General features: G+C 35.7%; 1 protein-coding gene across 1 annotated transcript; it reads left to right on the top strand.

The window, feature by feature from the left end:
* The first annotated feature begins 16,253 nt into the window (after positions 1–16,253).
* Positions 16,254–24,507, top strand: LOC149811720 (very-long-chain 3-oxoacyl-CoA reductase 1-like). Its single transcript, XM_089992906.1, has 4 exons — positions 16,254–16,864; positions 21,549–21,618; positions 22,494–22,726; positions 24,483–24,507. Exons 1-4 carry the CDS (start codon positions 16,254–16,256, stop codon positions 24,505–24,507), a joined length of 939 nt encoding a protein of 312 aa, XP_089849032.1.
* Positions 24,508–27,605: the final 3,098 nt, after the last annotated feature.

Genomic DNA, 27,605 nt, shown 5'->3' with positions numbered 1-27,605 from the left:
AGGTACTAGAGGGTGTAAGGGTAGCTTGGATAGTTTGTATTTTAGTTCAACATTGGATCTGGACTTTGGATGTTTTTTTATCCTTGGGTTTAAAAAATCCAATCCACCTAAAATTGGATTCTTCTCATTGGCCAAGGAATATGTGACCTCTTGGAGTAGCCAATCTAAGAGAAACCAACTCATTGGATCTTAATTGACCAAAGGTGTGGTGGTCACTTAAGACGATCAATCCCAACGCCCTTAGGGGTTTCCCATTGGCCATGAGTGGAGAAGAATAAGACAAAATGAGTTGACCTTATTTTTTATTGGCCCTCAAGTGAGGTGGCCTCTCATGAGAGCCAATGAGATCAAAGTTCCCCTTCTTATCCATATTTAAGCAAACCCAAAAATATGAAAGCTAGTTTTTTCTACTTTTGAATTTTGCAAAGTGCTTTGAGCTAAGAAAAAATGGAGTGAAGGCTGAAATTGTGAACCCTAGTGAGGATGAGTGAGATTGAGAGAGTTGAGAGTAAAGAATGATGTGGAGGGCGATACCATCATCTTCAACATCTTCTTGCTTGACATCTTCTCAGCTGAGATTCTTTTTGGCATGATAGTGAGCTGACATGGAGCTCAACTTGGTGGTGGAACTCGTCCCCATAGTCAGTGTGCTTGGCTAGTCTTCAAGCGGATGTTTGGTGGCTTGGTTTTTTCGGTTTGCACCATTCAACTTGTGTTTGTTTCTGAAACTTTTAACTGTGGTTGTAATTGACGTGAGGTATGTTCTCACACCGTTTGGAGGTGTAAAACAGTTCTGGACTGAGCCTAGCCGCTGATCCTATGTGTTTTCCATTTTAATGCTTGAATGTTCCTTGAGATCTCGTATTTTATAGTCAGTTTTGCCAAAGTCTCACACATAAAATTTTTGTTCATGTCTTGCTTATTAGGGGCTGAATCAAGCTTAGACCTAGGCGTGTTCGGAGTGTCATCACAACCCTATTAATGTTTCCAAGTGTAACGACCTGACAAATTTCAACCTAAAAATACCAATAAATTTTTTTTCAAAGGTAAAACTTTATTGATTTTCTTTTTCTTTTCTAATATGTAATAATACAACGGACACACCAATGAACACATTCAAACCATACCAAGTACTAGACGGCTCGCCTGAGTGCAAGTGTGAGCATGTCTTAGCCTCCTAGTACCAGATCTAGTACATAATCACTATTAACAAACTGATTGAACCATTATATAAAAGAATCATTAATTTAATTATTTCATCATCGACATTGCCTTAACCGAATTAAGTTCTAAAGAGTCAGCCTGCGCATGCACCGACATTTAATAGAGTAAACGCAAGATAAAGAACAAAGTTCAAGACAAAGATGTTCAAATGACAAAAATCTAAATATCTTTATTTACATTGAGTAAACACAATAGAAAATATTGATTTGAAATCAATATAACATGTTTTTTTGTTAAACCTCTCAGACACATTACATTTTAAAAACACTTTCATTCAACCATTCATAAAAGAGATTAATTGAAATATTGAGCAGTCTATCTAACCGGCAAACCATTCAAGCATCTGTCCAAAAATAGGCAATTTAATATTTAAATAATTATCAAATTAAGGTTTGACAAATAGCCCCTGGGATCTCAAAATCATTAGTCTCTCACAACACACTCACAACATCTTACATTCGCTCCACAGATCACAAGTTACCTAAAAAATATTTTGTTTTGAAAGCATGAGACTTTGAACAGTCTCAGTAAGATTCACACAAATAACACAGATATACAACACACTAAGCTTGCATAACATGTATCAATTACAATATACATAATTCAACATTAATATGCAGATAAATAACTAAACAGTAAAGTTCATGAATTTATAATTCTCAAAATATGTATAAGCATGATATTATAATTTCAGGCATGCACAACTACAATATAATTCAAATCAAGACATTTAATTATATGCATGAATCCACATAATCATAAGAGCATAAATAAAAGTGTGAAAAAGTAAAGTAAGCATGTATTTTAAGTTCCTCTTGATTACCAAAAAGTCTATCGGGTATGCATAGGCCCTCTACGAAACAGACTAGATTACTCGGGTGTTTATTATGCTATATATTTTAATTTCTCGAGTAACTGACTGAGTCATCCTTTCAAGAGCATTGTTAGGTTGTGAGACGTAGCATCGTGCACCGATATAATATGTCTGGAGGAATGGCTTTGTGTCATACAGTGCACATTTAATGCAACCTGAAAGTTGCAAGAGGTGCTCTTGTATTGATGAAGAAAAAAAAGACGAGTAACCTATACCGACTTATTGGCAAAACCATAGTTGTGCTGACTGCTATGTCATCCTTCATGGAGAAAGATAATACTGATATTTGGTATACGAGACTCAGAGACAACTAAGAAAGGCATGTTTGAATTGCATAAAAGAAACTTGTTGCATGACATAAAATTATGTAAGTTAGATTTTTGCAAGTATTGTATTTTTGACAAGCAATGGAAGGTTAGATTTCAGACAAGTGTACATAAAAGCAGACATCGTCTTGAGTACATATATTCAAATGTATGGAGACCAGCCCTAATGAAGTCTAAAGGTGGTGCATAGTACTTTGTGTCATTCAAAGATTATAAATCTCATAAGATTTGCGTGTATTTTCTGAAGCACAAATTAGAAGTAGTTGTGAAGTTTAAAGAATGAAAGGCTGAGGTATAAAAGCAGATTGGGAAATATACCAAGTACCTAAGGATAGATAATGCAGGTGAATTTACTTCTTATGAGTTCAAGAGATTTTGCAAGAAAGCAGAGATTACATCACTTTACTACTCCAACGACTCCTCAACAAAATAGAGTAGTAGAAAGGATGAATAGGACACTACTAGAAAGAGCCAAATGCATGAGATTGTGTGCAAAAGTTTTTGGTTGAAGCAGTTAATACGATAACATAATTGATTAATAGATCACCTAATACAACACATGAAGATCTAAAAACTCCAAAATAGATATGGAGTGGCAAGCTTGCAAATTACTTGAATTTAAAGATTTTTTAGTTTCTTATATATGTTCATATACAAGATAAACAATGCACAAAGTTCAATCCCAAGTTTGGCCAATGTATTTTTATGAGCTATGATAAAGGTGTTAAGGGCTATAAACTTTGAGATCATGTTGCCAAAATGATCATTCCTAATCGTGATATGGTATTTGATGAGAACTCTATGTTAAAGGCAAATAGAAGTGAAGCCGAAAATATAAAAAAATGTGATAAAACTTTAAGTGGAGCTAAAGAGACAAAACAAAGAGAATGAAGCAATATCTAGAGAAGAGCCATCACAAGCATATTCATGAGATGATGTTTTACATCAAAAGGTACCTCCATATTTGATTACAAAGGATAGACCAAAAAAAAATTCAGCCATATATTTGCTTAAGAGATTATGTAGTTGCTTATACACTTTCAGTTGGATTTGGAGATCCATATACTTATCAAGAAGCCATTGAAGTTGAAGACAATGCAAAGTGGTTGGATGCTATGAAGGATGACATGCATTCTTTACATAAGAATCATCCATAGGGCATGGTAGAACTTTTAAATGGTAAAAGGATCATTGAGTGCAATTGGGTGTTCTAAAAGAAAGAAGCACCTCACAAAGGAGAGCCTGTAAAGCCCCAAAATTTGAAACTGAAATTTTCAAGATTTTTCTTTTTGTAAATGCAGTGAAAGTACATATTGCAAAACACTTCAAAACTTTGGGCGGGTCACAGGTCCAACACATAACACTTTTCACATTTGGATTATTTTTATAAAAACTATTTAATCCAAGTAAAAATAATTGAATCATATTGGTAAATGAGCCAAACCATTTATTCAATCACAGTTTGAGAAATTTAAATAAAAATATTCAAAACATAATAAATAAAATTTCCAATTCCAATTTCAAAACCCCAAAATATGTAGTCAATGGCATTCCACAGCTTTCTTGTCAACATGCTTGCTCATTCTGCATCACCTGCAAGTGTGTGTGTGTGTGTGTGGGGGGGGGGGGGGGGGGTCAGGAACAAGAGTTCCTTGTACAAACACCATAAACATCACATTTAAATTTATGATTAACATACATGCTTATACACATTCATTTCAAAACATGTATAGATTCATACCACCAATAGTATCACTCAAATGAATTATATAAAGTTTAAAGTAAACTCATATAAAAGCAACTCATAAAACACCAGGTAAATGCTTGTAAGTTCACTCGGTCATGATCTCATTCAAGATATAAAACAATAACATTAATGCATATACAAATAACAATTTCAAAAACATTAACTTGATGCATGAGTGACTTCTTTCAATTTAATCCTCTTTTCTTAATTATATGATGCATGCCATGGTTATTTCCAAAACAACTTTAGTTCCTCTTTTACAATTCTTGTGGGTACGAGCACAGGTCCATATCTCAGATTCAAGTCAAAGACCCAAGAGTATATTCACTACATTGTCTTATTAACCTAGCCCTACTCAACAAAACCGGTGTCAGGGTGTGGGGAAAACTTTTAATGGAAGAGATCTCCAACTCAGTATCCTGATATACCCGACTTCATTAGCTAACTACGTACTAACCACCTTGCGATCACAATGGTAGTTTTTTCTTATCTCTGTAACTAGGAAAGAACAACCTTTCATGCTCGTAACAAAATCTCAAGGAGCCGAAAGTATCATTTACGCTCTTCTCGTAAGTTATTAATAGAATTAATTCTTATTGTGCACAGATTAATTTTATTAATTCTCTTAATCATACATACATTTAACAATTTATCAATCATAACTTTTAAGAGATCACCGGACCTCATGCATGTATGAATAAACATAGCCATTTGCATGGCTAACGGCCTCCAATTCAGGCCTAAGCACATGTTCAAATTATGGTCCATATTAGGACTGCTTACATATACGCCATAACTCGTGCGTAAGTGTCATGCCAAATCCAGAATTCATATCTTACATTTTCATAATATGGAAAATGATGATTTATACATGTATACATAACTTACAATTAACGGGAGATGCACATATCATCCCCCATGCATATTCATTACATAAAAGAATACATGTATCATGATTCAATTCATTATTGCATGATAAATCGATGTTGTCACATGCATGTTCTTAGCATCAACAAGTATTCATTGCATTCAATCATCTAAACATGATTCATGACCATTTAGGCATTGACATTTTTCAAAGGTAGCGCACATAGTGATGTACATACAACTATCGAGTGGTGAAGTACATTCTTACCATGATATGGATGTACCCAACTATTGTACATCAGTTCAACATGTATAACTCGTTAAAGTATCCATAATGTAGCAGACATTATTATTAAAAAACTCAAAGTAATTAACACTTAATATATGTAGAAAAATATTACATAAATCAGCCCTTTTTGGAAAGCGGTAGGGGTAGATTTATGAAGTCTGTAAAATCCATCAAAAATTTTGCCAATAAGTTTTGCCACACATTTTTTTTTTCTTGGACTCCTATGCATGTTAATAATAAATCCCTAGAAGCCCTACGCCCACAGAAAAATTAGAAGGGCTCGTAGACTAGACCCCTCTTGGAAAATGCTATATGCAGTCTTCAAATCAGCTGCAGAAATTTTTATCGACTTCTATGAATTTTTTAATTTTTTCTACAGTGTTTCAAGCCTTAGCCTCTCTATCGAATGTTTGTATATATAAGAACAAATTTCGAAAAATTTGACAGCTCCAGAATCGAAGATTTTGGATAGGTTTTGCAAGGTATTTATAAACATGGGTCAGTTTAGTCCGTACTGCAGGGCAGCGATCATGCCTCCCATTGTCACGAGCATAACTCTCTCATACGATGTTAGTTTGGTCCATGTAATACTATTTTGGATATCTCTCGAATGTTTACTACATTATCATAAATTTATTTTTGTATAGTACTTAGGGATTTTAAGAGAATCAAACATTTTTCCAAACTGGTCAACATAAGAAAATATTAACATGTCTCTCATTTTCAAAAATGGGTTTAATGCAGGCCTTCACTCCAATAAAACATCAAATCAATGTTAAACATAATATTATAATTAAAAACACAATATATAACTCAAAAATCAATATAAAACTGATAAAAGTTAAGCAATATATTTTAAATCATAACATAACAATATTTCGACACTCGATTTCATGCTTACAAACCCCAATATATTACCTGATCAACTGAAATGCAAGTTCTAAGGTAAAAACACAATAAATATAATATAAATTACATGAAATTAACACTAAGATTCATAAACTAATTCAGAATTAATCAAACCTCTAATCAATCACATCCTTTTGTTCATACAGGCTTCCTTAAACATATTTTTGGAAAACTTTCATGAAAATGTTAAATACTTTTTTTTTCTTTCATACTCCAATGATCCAACGATAGATCATGTCTGATCTAGAGCCTGATCAGATGTTGAAACATTCATGGTACATAGATGTACCCTAATTCAAAGCCAAAAGACAAGTTTACGATATTCCTATCTCAATTCACTTTTCTGATGGTAAAGTTGACTTCTCTGTGGCTATGCACCACCACCATCGAGCTTTGTTGCAGCTTCAATGGTGTCTCACACCCAAAATCATCATCATAATAATGTCGCTCTTGTATGTACTAGTACCCCTTCCAAGGTAGGCCAAGACCTGAATGGGCCCGAAGGGTTCTTTTATAGGACTTAACATTTTTGAAACTAGGCTCAATAGTCCAATCACTCTTTTAAAATAAACATTAGGGTCATATACACCCAGCCCATTCAACATTGCTATGTGAAAACAACCACTTTCCTATGAAGGCGAAACTATTTAAGTTTGTGTAGACATGACTCGTACAACAAATGAAAGCCTTATTGCACCTCTTGAGTTTAGAAAGCTTGTACAATAAAATCTTTCAAAAATCAACATGCTACACCACAATCACTCTTTTTATCAAAAATTGGAAATCGTCTAAGCCTTAATCATAATACTTATAAAAATTTGAAATCTTATCATTCAAAACAAGCAATTGCTCATACATATGTTAAAATATACATATGATCATAAATAAAATTTCAAATACTCATGCATGCATAAGAAATATATCTAATATAAAAATTATAAGATTTTGATAGAATAACTTACTTTGATTTCTGAAAGAACGAGGTAGAATAGGATAAAGCACTCATGATTTGATTTATTTTGGTAACAATTATTATTTTAGATTATGCTTTTCTATTGAATTTTGGGCAGTATCTGTCCTATAAAATTAAAGAAAGTTCTTTTTAAAGAATTACTAAAAATCTAAAAAAAATATTTAAAAATGATCTTAAAATTTTTATAGAGATTTTCATAGAGTTTCCTCTGTAATAACTCAAACATTCAAAAAAGGGTTCGAACTTGAATTCGAGTTATAAAAATTCAAACATGACTTTGCGTCACAAATATTTTTATAAAGGTTTTTCAACAAAATTGACTTGAATATTTAAAACAAATTTTGATTTTTTTTAAAGAGTTGCCTTTATAGAAATCAAATTTTCTTGAAATATCTAAAAAAAATGTCATAATTCCTACTAAATTAATTCAAAATTTCTAAAATATCAAAAAAAAATTGCCAGAGTTCCGATTAAAATACTTTAAAATTTCAAAAACCTTTTTCAAAAATTTTGTCAGAATTACTACTATACTAATGCTATTTTTTAGAAATCTTTTTAAAAAGATTTTGCCAGAACTTCTGCTATCATAGTTCTATTTTTTTTGAAAATCTTTTAGAAGACTTTTGTCAGAACAACTGCTATAGTAGTTTTGAGTACTTAAAAATATTTAAGGAAGTTTTAACAAAACCTCTCTTGCGTAGAGGCAGGGTTGGATTAAATTTTGGCAAAATTGCTAAAATTTGAATCCAGAAAGAGAAGTCCTAGGGTTCAAGAGGAGAATAGGAGGTTCTACAATTATAAATTTGAATCTATAAGAAGGGTTTGGATACTAACTTGATTTAGAAAATTTGGGCAGCGCTTCTGCGATACTAATTTGATATTTCTGTTAAATTTAGCAGAATTTCTGCAGGCAGAACTCTCGAGGTTGATTCTAACTCATCAGAACTCATATGAAGGAACAAATCTTGCTTGAGAAGAGAGGGAAGAGGTTAGAAGGGGTTTACAAAAAAAATTGGTTTAGACGAAGGTTTGGGTTTGAAATCTAGAGAGAGAGAGCTTAGGGTTAGAGAGAGAAATAGGAGAGAGAGAGTTTAGAGAGAGAATATGGAATTCAAAACTTGGGGAGAGAGAGAGAGGGGATTAAGGGCTATTTATAGGGGGGAGAGGAGGTGCCCCTCCTGTGGGCCCCACCTCAAGTGACATTTGTCACTTTTTAAAATAAAAAAACTATTTAAGTTTGACACTTGTTATTTCTTTTAACATTTGTCAGAAAAAGAAGGGGGATGGGTGTCACCTCATCACTATGAGGTGACACGTGGCAGCCCATGGTTTTGGGAAACCATAGTTGCCCATGGTTTTGGGCCTGTGGTTTTTCAAAATCATAGATTTTGAATAAAATATTAATTTTATATTTTATTTTATTTTAATTCTTATTTTTTTATACCTAGTCCACCCTGATCAATTTTCATGTTTTAGAAATGCCATATGGGAATTTGAAAGTTACTCTATTACCTTTCTGCAATTCAAAAAATTGTCGGGCCTACCATTGGGGGTAGTAAATTATCAATTTACCCCTGATAAATTTATTAATTTCCTAAAAATATCTCTAAAAAAAATTACCTTTTTACCGTTATATAGTTGGAGATTTTATTGAAAAATGCCACTAGATTGGCAAATTATTATTTTGCCCATGATAACTTAATGAATTATGAAAATGTTTCTGAATTTTGAATTTTGAGCAATTCTCTACTTGATTTTATCAAGATTTCAAATATAAGTTTAAGTCTTCATTTTGATTAATAATTGCCTCAAAAATCTAGGTTTTTAAACTATAACACATATCTAGAATAGATCAAAATAAAAACTTGAATTTTCTTCAAAATTTTATTAATTATTGAAATTTTCAAGTATTACACCCGCAAACCATATGGGGACCAAACCAGGCAGGCCGTTGACACGTAGTCACCCGACGGTGGTTGAAGTCAAACCAAATGCCCCATACCATTGTCGCTGGACGCTGGTCGGCGTCTGGCGAGGATGACCAGCTGAGGGCCTGTCGACACCCCCCCTGGTCGTCCAAAATCAAAGGGGAAGGGTTGATCGACCCCTCCTCCATTCGGCAACTCTCGGTTGATCGAATCCAAAGGAGAAGGGTCGATCGACCCCTCCTCCGTTCGGCAACTCTCGGTTGATCGAATCCAAAGGGGAATGGTCGATCGACCCCGCTTCCATTCACCAACTCCTGGAAACATAGGGGGAGGGCCGAATTTGCCCTACCTCCTTTTGGGCGTAGCCGTTTGGCCCTCCTCCACTTGTGCCCTGACGTCGAATGGGAAAGGGGGGGGATCCAACCATCATATCCGAGTACAAAGAAGTCAGATAGAAATGAATGGTGGGCAATTTGCAAGGTGAAGTCTAAACTATACCCTGAGTATGATCAGTTACAGGAAGACAAATTAACTGAAGAGAGTGATTACTATCAATCAGATGATATGTATGACTTCTCTTATGGTCACGATGTCACACATGGTATGCATGTCATATTTTCATTGTCCAATGACACATGCATGGAAGAATGTGATTCAAATGATAACCAAGTGGATGAGCGGCCAATAAAGAAGAAGAAGATGATAAAGAGGAGGAGGAGGAAAAAGAAGAATATGAAAGTCAAACAAGTGATAAGAAAACATTCTGGAGCTAGTGAAATACATCTTGTAATACATACCTCTATTTGATGTGAATGATTTGAATGTATACATCTAGTGAAATACATCTTGTATTGCAAGTTAAGGATAAGTTATCCATGATTAGCAAGTGATGTCATATCTTATGTTTTAATGTATTGCAATATTTGATATGAATGATTTGAATGTATTGAAATGTATTGCAATGACTTGAATGATTTGAAGGTATTACAATGTTTGAATGTATTGCATGGAGTTATTTTCGATTTGATTATGTATCTTCGATAGGTATAGAGTTATGATTTGAACGTATTGCAATGATTTGAATGTATTATAATATTTGAATGTCTTGTATGAAGTTATTTTTTATTTGATTATGTATCCATGAAGATATAGAGTTGTGTAACTGATCTAATTATATTGCAAGTTAAGGATAAGTTATCCATGATTAGCAAGTGATGTCATATCTCATGTTTTAATGTATTGCAATATTTGATGTGAATGATTTGAATGATTTGAATGTATTGCAATGATTTGAATGATTTGAAGGTATTGTAATGTTTGAATGTATTGTATGACATTTTTTATTTGTTAGAATATGGTTCATGGAGGTCATAGTGGTTGAGCACTCAGTGGTAACCAGTCTCAGCCTTCATCTTCACGGACTGCTTCAATAGGTATATCATTTAACTAATTGTTTACTTGATTAGTTTAAATGCGCATTGTGTGATATTCTAACTCATTTTTTTATAGATGATATTTTACCTGCACATGACCCACCTACACCAATTATTCATACACATCTCAAGACAACGTCGGATGCAGGGTTTTCTCAGTCTGACTTACAATGACTCATTCAAATAGTATATATCGATAATATACAGTAAATATTTCATTTTCACTTATCCTATACTTATCTTATAAATATTATATATTGATAGTTAATGTATACCAATTCATGTGCAACGCGAGGTTCGAGCCACAAGAAGTAATATGAAAGATTAGGCATTCACTAGTTCAACATCTACCAAGACCGATCGCTCAATAAAAAGAGTACCCGAAGGAGGTGTTGGACAGATTGTGGTTCTTATTCATGGTATATAATCGTTTCTTATAGTTAATGTGTTTCACATTTAATTTTTTGTTATGGTAATATCTACTAACTTTCTGAAATTATTTATAAGCTTTGAATTGCTTCGTGACTATGATGAAAGAGCAAGACATGAGGAAGGTGTGGCAGAAGGTAGATGTCAGTCGATTTGCAGACATATTGCACAATATGAAGACTGCAGTAAGAAAAACATCTGACGGGATAGATGATCTACTGCAGTGGAAGGGCCATGACCCTCCTACTATCAGGTCAGATGTTTTGGATGCAATGTGCGATAAGTGAGCGGAGCATGAATTTCGAAATCGCTCAGCGAAGGCTGCACAAAACCAAGCGAAGATGTCCGATGCCTATTTACACACAGGTGAATCTAGGACTTTTGGGAGCCACCTAAAGAAAATGGTAACTCATCAATATATATATTTTCAAATTTATAAGCATTGTTGCATACATGTTAAATAATTTTTTTATCATTTAACTTCGCAGGAAGCAGAAAAAGGAGGCATTGTGCCATACAAGGATGTGTCTGTTGAAACACATAAACGTAAGACCACGTGAGAGTTTGTATCAGAGAAGGCAAGAGTGACAACGATATGTATTTATTGTATTAATAAACATTGTAATATACAAGTTATCATAAACAATGTAATTCTTAATTATTAATCTACATTATAATCATTACTTTGTAAGAGTCATACGAGCAATAGATGGTAAAGCGATATGGCGATGACTCCACTCAGCATCCGACTTTTAATCCTGTAGCATGGGTGACTGCAACAGGTGAACCCAAAAAGGGTCGTGTGTTTGGGTTTGGGAGTAATATGAACACCTCACTAGTTGTTGCCTCCTCCAGTCATGGCTCTTAGAGTTCTCTCGCCAGCATCAGCTCTAAGCATCCGACTGAACAACCTAATTCTTGGGATGGTGTCCATCAGCTTGTTAAGGACACAATGCATGACTATTTACATGAAGCAATTTCTAACGTTATCCGTAATGAGTTGTGCTACTTTTTTTTGTGACAGGAGAACTTCGTCTGCAGGTGCCTGTCAAGTATGAAAGTTTCATGTTATTTGTTTTATGTCGTTTGATTTCAAGCTAGTATATGTATGATTTCATCACATATGAGCATGATTTCATCACTATGAAAGTTTTTGTTTGCCTTATAACATATATATGCATGATTTCATCACTATTAAAGTCTTTTTATTATATTAGAACAAGCATGATTTCATCACTATGAAAGTTTTTTAACTACCTTAGAACACATATATGCATGAATGAATCACTATGAGAAGTTTTTTGACAACCTTAGAACATATATTTGCATGATTGAATTATTATGATTTTTTTTCTATCAACCTTAGAACACATCTGAATTCTGTTAATATCCTTCACTTTATTGCTAGCTAGACTATGTGTAATTCACTCATGTTACTTTGATTGCCTTAGCTTAGGTGCATTGCATATAATTTATTTCATTATATTTTATTTATCAATACTAACATTTCTTTTCTCTTGTAGGATGCTGGAGATAATCAGCGTAGAGGAGCCGAAGGGGCAGATCAAGACAATGAAGAAGATGACACACAAAATCTTGGCAATGATTAGATTCATGTGTTGAATTTGTTGTACCTTCTTATTGTTTCAAAAGAAACTCTTTGTAAATGTTCACTTGTAAATAATTAGAACTTGGCGAGGATTATAGTGGATCGATAAATTGTTTGTAGTTGCTTTTTATATGTATTTTTTATGTGTACTTTGTTTTTTATTCACAGGATATATAAATTGTATCACGAGAATTTTTTTCTCAATATTTATATTTTAAATAATTTTTAAATTTGTTTTTATTTTTTGCAACAAATTAACGATGGATTTTATCCGTCGCTAATTGGTATCGACCTCTAATTTAGCGATGGATCAGGGATAAATATTTAACCGTTGCAAAATAGACTTGGCTGATGTTGTGCGACAGATTTTAATCCGTCGCTACAATAGCGACAAAATTAGCAACTGATTCATATCTATCATAAACCCAAATCTCTGCAGATTAATGATGACCTTGCGACGAATCATAGCATTCACTACTTCATCACAATTTAACGACGAAAGTAACGATAGATATGTTCCGGCGCTAATTAGCAACTAGAAATTTGCGATGAAAGTTAGTCATCGCTACTCCATCGCTAAACTCTACAACGAGGGATTGGCGACAAATTAGTGATGGATTGCGGCCATCGCTAATCCACAGATTTTTTGTAGTGGGATGACATCCCGTTGTACCGCCCAATAATGGACTGCAGTCAATTTTGCCATCCAAGTGTGGGTGTCAAATTCTTGTTGGATACCTACAAACACTTATCTCAAAAGACATTAGCAATTGAGCATCATGAAATTGTGGTGTCTATACAATCAAACACACCTTAAGAGTTACTTGTCACGGATGTAAGAAAGTTAAAAACCATTAATGTCAAATAAAATAAAAATAACTGATTTGAGAAGTAGAGTCACATGTCGTATGAATTAAGAAAATTTTCAAACTCACCAAACTTTTCTATCTAATTCATATGCACACCATGCATTAAAGTGTTTTCAATTTCACCTCAAAGTTTTAGCTTGGGTTAAGCAAATGACGCGGGATTTAGTTACAGCCAACAACTTCTATTATTTATCTATTAAAATGTGTATTCTATCCCTTTTTTCTTTCTCAAATGGGAAATCCTTGTCGTTAAGAAACCTGCCGTCCTTTCTCGTTAAATCTCGCCCCATTTTCAATATGACCAATGTAGTACCTGAGCTCATACCTGCTATGCAAAAGGGATAAATATTTGGGAGGATGGTCCTACGCTTTTTCTTCTTAGCTCCATTAGGACCCTCCAAAAATCATACTGTCAAGTATTTTTTACTTGATTGAACCATTAGTTGTATTTATCATTGCCTACTCAATAGAAAACATGTATTTGATTAAGATTTTTTATGCTTAGATGTGTATTTTAAAGAGGTAAAAAGAATCAATAGTTGATATTATGCTAAATTTTGATAATAAAATATTTATATTTTTACATCAAATTAATTTGAATGAAAACTTATTTCTTAGTAAATAAGCAATGATAAATACATCTAATGGTTCAGATCGAGCAAAAAATACTTAAAAGTATGATTTTTAGATGATCCTAACAAAGACCTAATGAAAAAAGGGCTAGGACCATTCCCTTTCTCAGTGTTTGGATGCATTCATTTGTTATAAAAGTGAAACAGTAATGTTAGATCATAAGTCGATGCATCAAACATCAAACTTTTTGGCAATTGTAATTGAACTTCTGAAGAGTAAAATAATAATTTTAATCCTATAAAAAAGCTCCTACATGCAGTTCATTAATTGTTATAAGTGCAAAATGGTCGTTTATGCATGGAGGTTATTGAGTAACAGGAGCAAAATTTTGAGGGGAAAACTAAAAGCCTCCAAAATTTTGTTGTGCACATGAATTAGACAAAAAGGTTTGTGTGCATTTGAAAATTTGGCTGAGTTTTTTTTTTAAAGAAAAGAAAAAAAATTCCCTATGAGTTATTAGATGATCGATTTTAAGATATGTCAACCTTGTTTTATGACTTCCATATATGTCCCCACGGAACTGTCATCCTTACCATCCAAAGTAATGTGGGAATGGGAGTAGGTTTATCACATTTATCTAGGTTTTTCTTGATTTCGTAATGTACACTGTAGTAAGTCTTTCAGTTCTCCCTACTCACAATAATAAGCATGAAATCTTAGAGAGACTTGTGGCTTGATCATCCAGTTCTCTATGTTAAGCCTTAAACGTGATCAAGGCCTTAAATTCTAAGCAGGGTAATCAACAGGTTTGAAGCTGGGGATTCAAACGTGAAAGTACACATCTAAGTTACTGCATTTGATGCAAATATTGTATAGTATCGTTGGGCTTTACCTAATGAGAATATTTGAGATTCTTTGGTATTCAATGGACAAAGACTTGCCATGCACTAAGCACTTGCATGAATCTCAGCCTCATATCATGAAATGCTGTCGGTCATAATTGATCATCTTTTATGTACAGAGTCACACGAGATTGACGTAGATCATCTTCTAACAAAGAGTGAATGAAGATTGGATTTTGGATAATCTAGATCTGTGCCTGACCTATAAGGAAGAAGCACCCATTGCCTTTACTTACCCATGGATCTAGATTTGAATCTAATCAGCTCTTGATATATTGATATCAGTCAAACCTACTTCTTACTCTAATCAGGTAAATCAGAATTCCCAATTTGGCTGTGCCCAAATTGACTCATCAGTTTGAATTAGGACACCAGTTTGATTTTGATCTTGTTTGGCCAAGATCCCTAATCCATAATTAGCAAAACTTTGAAAAATTTCTTCACCAATAAAACTTTGTAAACCACAAAAGCAAAAGAAACTCATCTTTTTCAAAATGTTGGCAGAAAAGCTCCATCGAGAGAAATGTCTACAACCTGAAGAGCTATATTTAGAAAAACAATTTCATTAACATTAAATATGGAAAAAATTGATCAGATCTCAGGTTAGGATATATATGTGTGTGTCTAAGTTTTTACCTTCATTTTATAAAAATTAAATCTTAATATATATATATATATATAGATATATAGATATATATATATAGGACTGGTATTTAACGAGCCAAACGAACTGAACAGCGCATGTTGAGGATCGAAAGCCTTTTCTAATACAAATTCATTTTAATTAAGTATTGTTGTTTAAAATTTTTTGCCCTTTCACGTACATGGGTGCAAGAATCGGTTTAAAGAAGGGGAAAAGAGGAAACTAACTATGAATTACTTTATGGTGGTGCTTAAATGTACTCTCTTATTAAAAAATCTGGGATGATATTGCATTAGAGAGTCCAATTCAATATCCTCCTTTATCCTAGCTTTCTAGCGATACATAGGCAAGTGCACCTAGTCACTCCTTAACAGTAAATGTGATTGAATATGTTGTATAAAGTCCATTAAGGAGAAACGGTAGCCCTTTTAAGTTTTGGTTATAGGTAACTAAGTGGCATAAATATTCAGAGCTGTACACTGCAAGTTATTAATTTCTAATTACACAAAACAAAAGAAAAAGTACCAAAAAGCATTATATAACTTGTAGTAGCAAAGAGTTCATTATTTGCCTTCCCTTCTACCATCAAAGGGTCAACTACACTCTTTTCTTCCACAAACACATCCTCAGCTATCCATCAACCTTCAAAGAAACCACAATGGTGTTCCAAATATTGCTCATTCTTTCAGCCACTCTTGGCCTCTTTCATTTTTCCAAAGCTTTGCTAGTGTTTACACAATGGGTTTGGGCCTCATTTCTAAGACCAATGAAGAATCTCAATGACTATGGCTCATGGGCCATTGTGACAGGCCCTACTGATGGTATAGGTAAGGCAATTGCCTTTCGCTTGGCTAGCCAGGGCCTTAACATGGTCCTAGTGGGTCGCAACCCATCTAAGCTAAGCTCGGTTTCTAGTGAAATACTCGGAATGCACAGCTGCATTAAGGTGAAGAGCATTGTGGCAGACTTGTCGAGCGAGATTGACGACGGGATCAAAAGGATCAAAGAAGGGATCAACGGCTTGGATGTTGGGCTTTTGATCAACAATGCCGGAATTGGTTATCCTTACCACATGTTCCTTCATGAAGCTGATGAAGAACTCATAGAAAGCATCATCACAGTTAATGTCGAGGCAACAACTAGGCTCACCCATCTTGTGCTTCCTGGGATGCTGAAGAAGAGAAGAGGGGCCATCGTTAATATTGGTTCAGGTGCAGGATCTCTTTTGCCTTCTTATCCTCTTGCCGCTGTCTACGCGGCAACCAAAGCGTATGTCACTCCACCCTTTTCAGGCGAATCCATTTTTTTTTTATCGTAATAAACTTTTTTTTTGTTTTTTTTTTTTTTTTTGGAAAGGCAAGCTGGGGTTAGGCAGACCCCTACCAGTTATACAACCGTACCATTGAGTTTTGAACCTGCAATGTCCCAACACAAGGTGACATGAACTAGCTGCTCCTACCAGACAAGCGGCCCCGTTGGTAATAAAGCAGAGCTGAATTACAATGAACCAATTATGTTAAGAGGTCATTTTTTTATGCAGCGGCTTTACATGCTTAGCATGCAGCTGTTGGTGACCATCCATCTCAACATTTCTTGACATGGACGCCACACCCTAGAAATGCCCATACGGGTGACTATCAAGCAGCTCGCTGCATGTGCCACTAATGTGTACTTTGCAATGTTGTCAGTATCGGTATCGACCCTGTATTGTTTGGCCAAAGAATCAGCCAATACCGATACTCAAGTGAATTATTCTGAATGGGCCAAAAAATTAATTAAAAAAATATTACTTGTCAATCGGAATGTGACACATGTTAAAGCCATTAAAATAATATTACAAAAACAATTTTAAGTATTTTTTATATTATTAAAAAATAGCGTATTCAGGGGTGAAGCATGTGAAAAGATCATGTGAAATACAATTGCACAAATGTTTGTGCATTAAGCACCTGATCACCCTCCATCTTGGGGACCAAGGCATGATGGAGGGCAATCAAGTGCTTAATGCACAAATATTTGTGCAATCATATTGCACCCGATCCAAACTCGGTGAAGTGTATCGATTTTCTGTGATACGTATGGGCCGATACAGGCCGATACTCACGTACCGATGCTAACAATATTGGTACTTCGGTTAAAGCCGATCCACTCACTGTTTTTAACTTTTAGCTGATTCCATAAAAGGTGTACAATGATGAGACGATTATGTTAGATTATGCCCAAAAAGAGGATGCTCTATATTTGCCACAGATCTAATGATTTTCTAGTTTTGTATAGCATAAACAGTCTATATATGTCAAATAATACAGTGCTCACTTTGTTTGGTTTCTTTTCTTTTTACTGGCTAACACTAGGGTTGGCCATCGGGTCGGGCCAGACAGGACTGATTAAGGGCCCTCCCTAGCGCCCGACTGACCCGACAACATTTTCAAGCTACAGATAACCCAACTCGATAGTTATCAGGTGGGACTGGACCCGACTTCGGGCTTGGATTTAATGTTCAAGCCCACAGCCCGTCACGAACCCGATGGAGACAACATTTGGGCTCAGACATGTTTGGGCTCATCAAGTGAGCTCGATGATTTAAGCAAAGTCCAACTCGTGTAATATAAGCAAGGCGAGTATGAATAATGGTGATCTCCTTACAACAACAACAACTACTACGCCTTCATCCCAAAACAATTGGGGTCGGCAATATGAACCAAAAAAGAAAATCATTCTGGGTCTTCCACATGAATCCTTCTCCTCCAATCATTTCTATCCAATGCCATGTCCTCGGTGAGGCTCAAAGCATTCATATCCTTTTCTATCATCTCCATCCAAGTCTTCCTAGGCCTACCCCGACCTCTTTTAACTAATATATTTTCTCATTTCTCCATCCTTCTAACTGGAGCATCATTAGGCCTTCGCCGAATATGTCCAAACCACCGTAAACAATTCTCTCTCATCTTATTTTCAATGGGTGCAACGCCTACCTTCTTACGTATCTTCTCGTTTCGAATCTTATCTTTTATTATATTTTCACACATCCATCTAAGCATACACATCTCAGCTACACTTATTTTTTGAACATGATGTCTCTTGGCAGCTCAACATTCCGTATCATATAGTAAAGCAGGCCTAATAGTCGTCCTATAAAATTTTTCCTTTAACAGTAATGGCATTCTACGATCGCACAACACTCCAGTTGCACTTTTCTATTTCATCCACCCAACCTTTATCCTATGATTTACATCTTCATCAATTTCTCCATACTTTTAAATGATAGATATCAAATATTTGAAACAATCATCCACCGGTATTTCTTCCTCACCAAGCTTCACTACACTCCCATCATTACTTCGTTGCTTACTAAACCGACATTCCATATATTTTGTCTTACTCTTACTCAACTTAAAACCTCTAGCTTCCAATGTTTGTCTCCATAATTCTAACTTAGCATTAACCCCAACTCTAGACTCATCAATCAAAACAATATCATCAGCAAACAACGTACACCACAACACATTTTCTTGAATTGATCTCGTAAGCTCATACATCACTATAGCAAATAAGGAAAGGTTTAAAGCAGACCCTTGATATAATCCAACCGTTATAGGAAAATTGGTTGTCACCCCTCCATAAGTGCAGACATTGGTTACTACTCTTTCATACGTATCTTTAATTATACTAATGATGATCTTCTTGGCCTAACTGGAGGCATGGTACGCTTGTAACCAACAAGTTCGGGATTCTATTTTCACTGTGGATCAGAATATTTAAGTAAGGAAAAATATTGGTTAGACTGGTGGGTTCGTTCGAACCCCCGACCTAAAACTCATAGATGCATTCAGCATAGTCAAAATAGGACCAAATTGTTGGCTGTTGATTTTTCAATCTTTGAAAAATTCTACACCCTTATTAGAAAAACATGATCCAAGTGTTCATTTCTATTAATCAAACATATAGATCACTTCAAGAGGGTCATTTCTGTAATAAAAAGTTAAAAAAAAATCCAGTCTTCATTCATGGGTTTGAAATCTACCACTTCAGTCGATATTTTCTCTTTATGTAATGCCGAAAACCATGTGTACATATAATGACAAAAAATATATTTTGCATAAATTTCACATACTGAAGAAATAAGCATATTTTTTCCTGTATAACGTATAAATTATTATTAATTATAATAAAAGAAACAGAGGAGCATTAGTTGTAAATCTTATCAGGAGTTGTCATGTCTGGCAGGATCCTGTCCAATCTGTTCACATCTCTATGGAGGCGCGGTTGTGTGATTGCAGTCATTTTGGGGTTGGGCCATACACGTGTTCGGCCCCGATCACTGAATCTGCTCTCCATCTCTATCACTAAAGATAGAGATGGATAATGATAAAATATACATAATTATTTATTTCAGACTTAGGAGTTCGGTTGTCTCCATGGAGAAATATGCATTCTCGCATTCATATACGGTATGCTACCCTTGGATGAAGAAAGTCAGTAGCTTCTTGGGAGGTGTGTTGTGGTTTCAGCCAGTGCCCCCTCATGCTCTCTGCTGTTTGGGAGCAATGATGTAGCCAAAACACTTCATTAGGAAATGGAGTTGGCAGCTCCAATGCCTCCATTTCAATTTCATTCACGAGAGGATGTTTTTGCAGGTCAGACCAGGTGATATGTTGAAACATAACAATTTTGTTTTTTTTGTATTCACAACCGTCCTCCGCCTTCATCTTTATATCACAATTACATTAGCTGCTTGCAGTGGACCCTACTGCTTGCACAATGAATGGTTGTGATGAAAGCCATGGACGGTGGTGATTTCAAAACACAGAAAAAATTGTGTTTTTGACTTATCACCCGATCCAACCTCATGTTTTTGGCAACTCAATCCTTTTAACACCATATTTCGACAACACATGGAAATGGTCTCCATATCAATGCAAGGCTCCCAAACAGAGCCTAAATGACAATAGATCACTTAACAGTCAATATCAATTGAAGGCTCTCAAACAGTGCATGACAGTAGAACTTAACAGTCGTAGTCGGCAGCATTAAAACCATAGCACCAGTACTGAAGTGAAGAGTACTCTCTCTCTCTCTTTTATACTGTGGACGATGCAGAGGGTTTTAAGTTCTTGTTTCATTATTTGGCAGAGCATTTAACTCGCCCTGTAGCTCAACAACAGTGCAGCATTTATCCCACAAGTGGACGAATTGGTCTTCTGAGCGCATGCATTTACACGCTGCGGAGGCTGGGGCCTAGGGTTGGGAATGGGACCGCCCGGGCCGGCCTGTTTATTAACGGGTTGGGTTTTGGGGCTCGGGTTTGAAGAGCAGCCCATGACCAGCTGGCCCATTGACCCAACAGGTTAATGTGAAGCAGGCTGGGTCCATCCAGACCAGTCCACATCTATTTGTAAATTGTAATAATGAACAAGTTTTTGACTTCTCATGCATCTAATTAATTAATTTTTTATTTATAAAATTAATGTAACTAATTTGTTTTAGTTTAATAGTAATTGTTACCAAGTTACTATGGAATAGTTAATTTTTTAAATTTTATATTATTAAAAATTTAATAAATAACTCAGGCCCATCAGCCTACACCCCCGCCTCATGTATATAATGTGCCAGGTTTCAGCCCGGTACCTAACGGGCCCAGACCTAAAACCTTGATCCATACCCAGCCCATGGGAGACTAGGTCGGCTTGGCTCATCGGGCAGCACAGCCCAATATTGCCCACCCCTACTGGGGCCCCATTTTCTATAACATGGTAAGGGTTTTCAGATATTAGTCGGGCTGTAGACCTTGCTCAACTTGACTAATGTTATCAGAACTGGTTTGAATCGAATTAGAACTTCGCCAATTTAATTGCATATAGGCATGAATCGGTTATTAATTTTTTGTGATAATTATGATATTTCTTTGTTACTATATACTTATATTTGCGTTTGGTGAATTTCTATGTTGCAGATACATCAGTCAATTCTCAAAAAGCCTTCACGTCGAGTACAAACTACTTGGCATTGATGTACAATGTCAGGTACGTCTCAAATCAAACATAGCAATCTTTCTAGTTAAGCCATCTTTTGGGGGGCAGGTTATATGTTTCCCCCGAAACACGCACTGTAGCTATTATTGGGTGTACGGGCACACCGGATATCTTTATACATAATGCAGGCTACCCGTACATGAACGAGTTAAAAATTTCTGTGTAGAAATTTTTTAATCCAATTTCGTAGTTTGCTGGTCCAAATCCGATTTGAAACTGGGACGCCGTGGTCCGTGAATGTTTGTGACTGTGAGTACTTTATATACAAAACCTTTAAAAAGAACAGAAATCCATATGGACTCAATTGGTTCTTTGTCTTTTGTTTTGGGTCAAGTTTGGAATCCTCTAATGAGGGTCCAAATCCAGAGCCTGTTAGCATGAATCACGGGCGGGGGGAGCCAATCCGGCCCATTCACATTATTCTGATCGATGACGCCTTTTTTGACCCGATTCTGCTCCTACATGCAGGCATGTTTTGTACTTAAAAATTCATGCATGAGATTTTAGTGGTGCTACACCATTTTTTTCTCAATGATGGGGAGGCTCTTAAGGGTATTGGCCCGTTCCAGGTGACTTTAAACCCACATGGTCCAAGAGCAGATCCAGTGATAGGACCCGAGTACTTTACAAAGTAGTCAGGCCACACAAAAACACAGAAAATCGCTGTGCGTGTAGCCATTTTCTCCATTGCATGTAGCGATTTTCTGTAGTTTGTGTGGCCCGAGTGCTTTATTAATTACTCTGGTCTAATCACCTAACCAGGCCTCGCATGGACCTGCACCTTAGACAGCAAAACCCCAAGATCATCCCTTTGCCAGTGCTTTAACTACAGAAATGTTCTGATTTGGTAAACTATTTGGTTTTAGGTTCCTTTGTTTGTGGCGACAAAGATGATAAACAAGCAGCCTTCCTTCTTCGTTCCCTCAGCAGATGAGTATGCGAACTGGTGCTTGCATTGGATAGGGAATGAGCCGCTCTGCCTGCCTTACTGGACTCACTCCATACAGCGGTTTGGGGCGTGCCTGCTGCCAGATGCTGTGCTAAACTGGTGGTTCTTCCGCCTCTTCCTTGGTCTTAGAGAGAAGGGGAAAGTCAAGGAGTAACTCAAGGGAGAGAGAGAGAGATTAATGTCCATAGCTAGCTATAATACATAATAATAAGCTCACAGACATTGTTACTGTCTTTTTTAGACATTATGTGTGTATGCAATACTTGTATCTTAACTCGATCTTGGGGCTAGTATGAATAGTCTACCAAGCTCCTTCGAGAAATCTTGGAAGATGTGTTAATCAAGATCGAAAACTTTTCTTTTTCTATTGATTTTCTCGTTTCGAACATGAAGGGCATTGATGTTGCTCACCATACCCCCATCATTCTTAGCAGACCATTCTTGGTCACTGTCAATGCTCATATTGATTATCGTACTGGGGAGATGAATGTTTCTTTTGGCAACAAACGATTGCGAATAAACAATTTTTTTATTGCCACAAGAGCGAGAGGAAATGACGAATGCTTTCATGTGATGGACGTTAAATGGAAGCAATTTGATCCGCTGTTAGATACTTGCTTGGATAAAAATTCGGTTTATGGCTCACCATCATGTAAGAATAGTCTTCACGTAGAGACTAAGCTCGTTCTTAGCAGACTAGAGAGTCATTGCAAGGCTCAGAAGGGTAGAGTTGGAGGAAATGTTGTGGGCAGAGTTATAAATGAAACCATTTTTCTCATACCTCCCGATTGAGCATGACTTCACATCCATTGATCTCATGGACAATGAAGGGTCACCAGAGATCCGTCTGGCTGAATACGTAAAATTTAGCGCTCTATGGGAGGTAACCCGTATTAGTGTTGTGATATTAGTAGTTTCATTATTTTTCTGTCGTTTCCTTTATTCATGAGCATGAATGTTAGATCATGTATGCATTGCATTTTATGCAATTTTATGAGTTGTAAACATTGAGACAGGTGAAATCTCTACAGAGCCAATACATGGCAACAAGAGGTAAGTTTTTACAGTGTGGATTAGGTGACTTCTACTACTTTTCTCCTAATTCTTCTATTTTTCTTGTGCATTCATATAGTTTCATGCAAGCATGATGAAGTGCCATTGACACTCAAAGTTTTTGTCTTTATACTTACACATTGATGAAAACTCATAAAAATTGAGCTTTTAAGGAATGAGTTTGATCTTATATAAATACTTTACATAATCTAATGTTTTTAGAGAACTTTTAAGCTCCACGAAATTTTTTTCTGACACTAATCTAGAAAAACATGATTGTTTTTGTTGATTTCAAATAAATGACGATAGATACATGTTAGAGTTTATTTTGAATCATAAGTATGAATATGCACAATTTTATTTTTGAAAACTAAGCAAATGAACAAAATTTGAAAAGAAGAGTTCAAAAAGTGAAAAAAAAACATATGTTTAGTTGTTTAATTTCTTTGTATTCCCTAGTAGCTAGGCTCAAACACAAGTTGAAGTGTTGAGTTCCATGTCGAAAAGGATAATGAAGGAAGTCACTTCTTTGTCTAAGTTAATATCTATGGCCTATTTTGTTCGAGCAAGTAGAACTTGAGGGGTGTTTACACCTGGTGCCATAAAGCCATCTGGTTTAGGAGCCACCGGCCCAAAAGCCTGCTACATAGACTTTATAGAGAGACGAATAGATGTTGATATTTCACACGATAAGAAGAAAGTTATACGTAAAACTATGAAAATAAAAGGTTCAGTGATTCTTGCATTTAAGTCTAAGGGATATTTTGTATCTGGTGCCCTAAGGTTGTCTGGCCTAGAAGTCACTGACCCAAAACTCGTTGCATGGGTCACAAAAATTACAATTTTGATATAGTGCTCAACAAAAAGAAAAAATTTGAAAATCTAGAAAAACGAAAAAGAAAGAAAATCAAGAGCATAAAGATAAAGTTCACTTCTTAGGAATAAGTATTGAGAAACCTATGCAGAAAATATATAAGTGAGGAGAAATAAACAATAACATGTGTATATTTGATTTTCTGAGAATAAAGCATAAATGATTATGATATTTAGAAAAGTAAAAGAAAAGTTTTATTCTGTGGTGCCCTGTAAAAAACTAATTATATTTTGATAATGTAATGGCCGGAAATATTTATGAAAACAAACACGTTAAATGCCTAATACTTTTTTACGTTGAATTTTTATGTATATATGATAGAGATGTTTGTGGGTAGCATCACTGAAAAGCCTCACAAGACTTTACTCGTCCACTAGGGTAACCCAGGGGTTTAAAGGGCTTGTTGCATATGCAACCGTGATTCCTACGAAAGTGAGTTAGGTTTTTACTTTGTTTAGTTTGTCTTTTGCTTTTTGTTCAGGGTCAGTTTGCTCGAGCACTGACAAACGATAAACATGGGGGAATTTGATCATACATAAGGTTTGCATTTTATTCATTCATTTTTATGCATGATCCATTGAAAAATCATATTAAAAACTCGTTTTTATCAATATTTTTGAGAAATTGCTTGTAAATTAAAAATAAAAGAAAATTCTTATATTTAAACTCTTCCCTGTTTTTTCAGTGTTTTGATTAGTTTAAGACTTTTTAATTTGTAGTTTAATTAGATTAGGAGTTTTAATAATTATTTTATTTGGTTTAGAAGTGTCCTCTCTTTGAAAACACATTTTTCTAGAGGTAGTCTTTTAGAAATTTTGAAAATTAATCAGACCTATTTTGAAAAAAATGTGACCTAATTTTTTATCATAAATACTATTTTTTCAGCCATGAAAGGTGTTTTTTCTCTATTGAAAAATGCAAACCTTTTCTCCCTCTTCTCTTCTCTTCTCTTCCTCTTCATCTTCGTTCCCAATCGGTTCTCCCTCGTTTTCCTCTTTTTTCCCTTTGATTCATCTTGCTTCTGATCTTTCTCTGTCGTCGGTTCTTCTTGCCTTGATCGACGGAGGTGTGCATTGCTCAAATAAAAGACCATTCTTCTTCTCAACCCCTCTATCAGAGGTAAATCACACAGTTTGCTTCATCTCCCCCATCTCCGTAGTTGTTTAGAATCATTGCATGCATCATATTTGATTTCTGCATATTCATCGCATAGATATCTTTATGTGTTTTTGCATCTAGTTAGATCCAACTATATTTTGTTTAGCTTAGATCTACTTGTTGTTTTTCTTGTAGAATACAATAAATTAGTTAATTGAATCTTTGCTTTAGTAATCTAGATTGGTTTCTTCATAAAATATGCATAGTGTGAAATCATCCAATACTCCGGACGGTCCTACGTGATCCATTGAATCACGCAGAACCATTGAGAGGGGTGACCATGTGTGCAGACCTCTGTGAAGCAGAACATCCAATTGATATTTTATATTCTTCTTGATTGCTGGTTCAAGTGACACCGAGGGGTCACCTGTAAAATCCAAATTTTTTAGGAATTATCCAAATAAATAAATATGAAAATTATGCAAAAGAAATATGATAATATCATGTATTTGGAATAAATTTGGTTTAAATAGATATGGGCGCAGAACTGGATCATATGGATCTAGCAATGAGATTCGAATATGACAATTGGATTTAGATTCTAGATGGATCCGAAGCCCAACCAGATTTCAATTGGATCCCAATGGATCCAAATATTTTATGATCCCTAATCGAGATCCGAAAGTCAATTAACGAATTTGCATAGATGTGCAAGAAAAATCGGGAGAATCAAATTTGAAAAGGTGAGGCTCGTTAAGGGAAAAACCTGAATAAGGGTTTATTTAAATTAAACCAGACAGAATGTGTAACGAAAGGGAGTGTGGTGTGGTGGAGAGGCTCGTTACCTCTTGGGGGTTTGACGCAAGTTCAAATCTCACTATGTTCACGTGCATGTTTTTAGGAAAAATATGTTATGCTTTTTGACAAAACCCCCAAAAGCTTACACACTTATAAAGGAATTAAAAGAAACATTATTTGTAATGAAACAAAACGTAGTGCAGAAGAGACACCTTGGAGTGTGCTATAGAGCCACTGGTGCATGTATCGTATGTGGAGAGATGAGGAATTGCATCAAGGACTGCCCTAAGAGACCGATTTAGGATGGTGCAATCTCTATACCTCGAGGGCCACAATGACCCTAGCAGCAGTGACCCCAACAGTCCCAGGCACAGGGATAAAGGGGAGTCATAGGCTGCGTCTATGTGACTTCGGTAGAGGAGTTATAAGAGGACACAAATGTCATCGAAGGTATAGTTTTTGTTGCAAAGTTCGATGTTAAAGTCCTTTTTGACACTAGTGTTACACATTCATTTGTTTCTGTATGATTCGTGAACTTGCTTGATATTATCTCGATCTCAATGGGATTCATTCTTGAAGTTATCACACCATCGTGTGGTATCTCTATCGCTTGAACCTATCTACCCAAGGTCCAGGTCATGATTTCTAGGCAAAACCACTCTACCAATCTTATTTTGTTGGATATGGTGGGTTATGACATCATACTTGATATTGACTGAATGTATGAGCATTACAGTTGTATGATTTATCATGAGTGATGCATCCAATTTACTCGCTCCGATCAACCTGTACTTAAGTATAAGGCTAGTATAAAGGAGAGAAAATGACAACTTATTTAGGCCATGAACGCACAATGATGTATGAAAAAAGGATGTGAGGCCTTTTTGTCTAGCGTGTCCCTAATTGAGCCCAACACGACCCTGATGGAAGACTTGGAGGTGGTTCGTGAGTACGTAGATGTTTTTCCAGACGACTTGCCAAGCATACTACTTGCTAGAGATGTTGACTTCACAATCGAGTTGGTGCTTGGAATGACCCCAATATCCAGAGCACCCTATTGCATGGCCCCAGCAGAGTTGGAGGAATTGAAGAAGCATATGAAAGAGTTGATGGATAAGGGCTTTATTTGTCCCAACGTTTCACCTTGGGAAGCTCCAGTCTTATTCGTCAAGAAGAAGGATGGGTCAATGAGCTTGTGCATTGACT

Source organism: Nuphar pumila, chromosome 17 (assembly GCF_984573655.1).
Source record: "Nuphar pumila chromosome 17, dmNupPumi1.hap1.1, whole genome shotgun sequence".
NCBI classification, from domain to species: Eukaryota; Viridiplantae; Streptophyta; class Magnoliopsida; order Nymphaeales; family Nymphaeaceae; genus Nuphar; species Nuphar pumila.
This window is presented reverse-complemented; position numbering and strand designations above follow the sequence as displayed.

What these genes read in the sequence shown, in the direction of transcription:
- LOC149811720 (XM_089992906.1), top strand. Translation starts at nt 16,254, where the DNA reads ATGGTGTTCCAAATATTGCTCATTCTTTCAGCCACTCTTGGCCTCTTT. An exon ending in GTCTACGCGGCAACCAAAGC is followed by an intron (nt 16,865 to 21,548) that starts GTATGTCACTCC and finishes TCTATGTTGCAG; the next exon opens with ATACATCAGTCAATTCTCAA. An exon ending in GCATTGATGTACAATGTCAG is followed by an intron (nt 21,619 to 22,493) that starts GTACGTCTCAAA and finishes ATTTGGTTTTAG; the next exon opens with GTTCCTTTGTTTGTGGCGAC.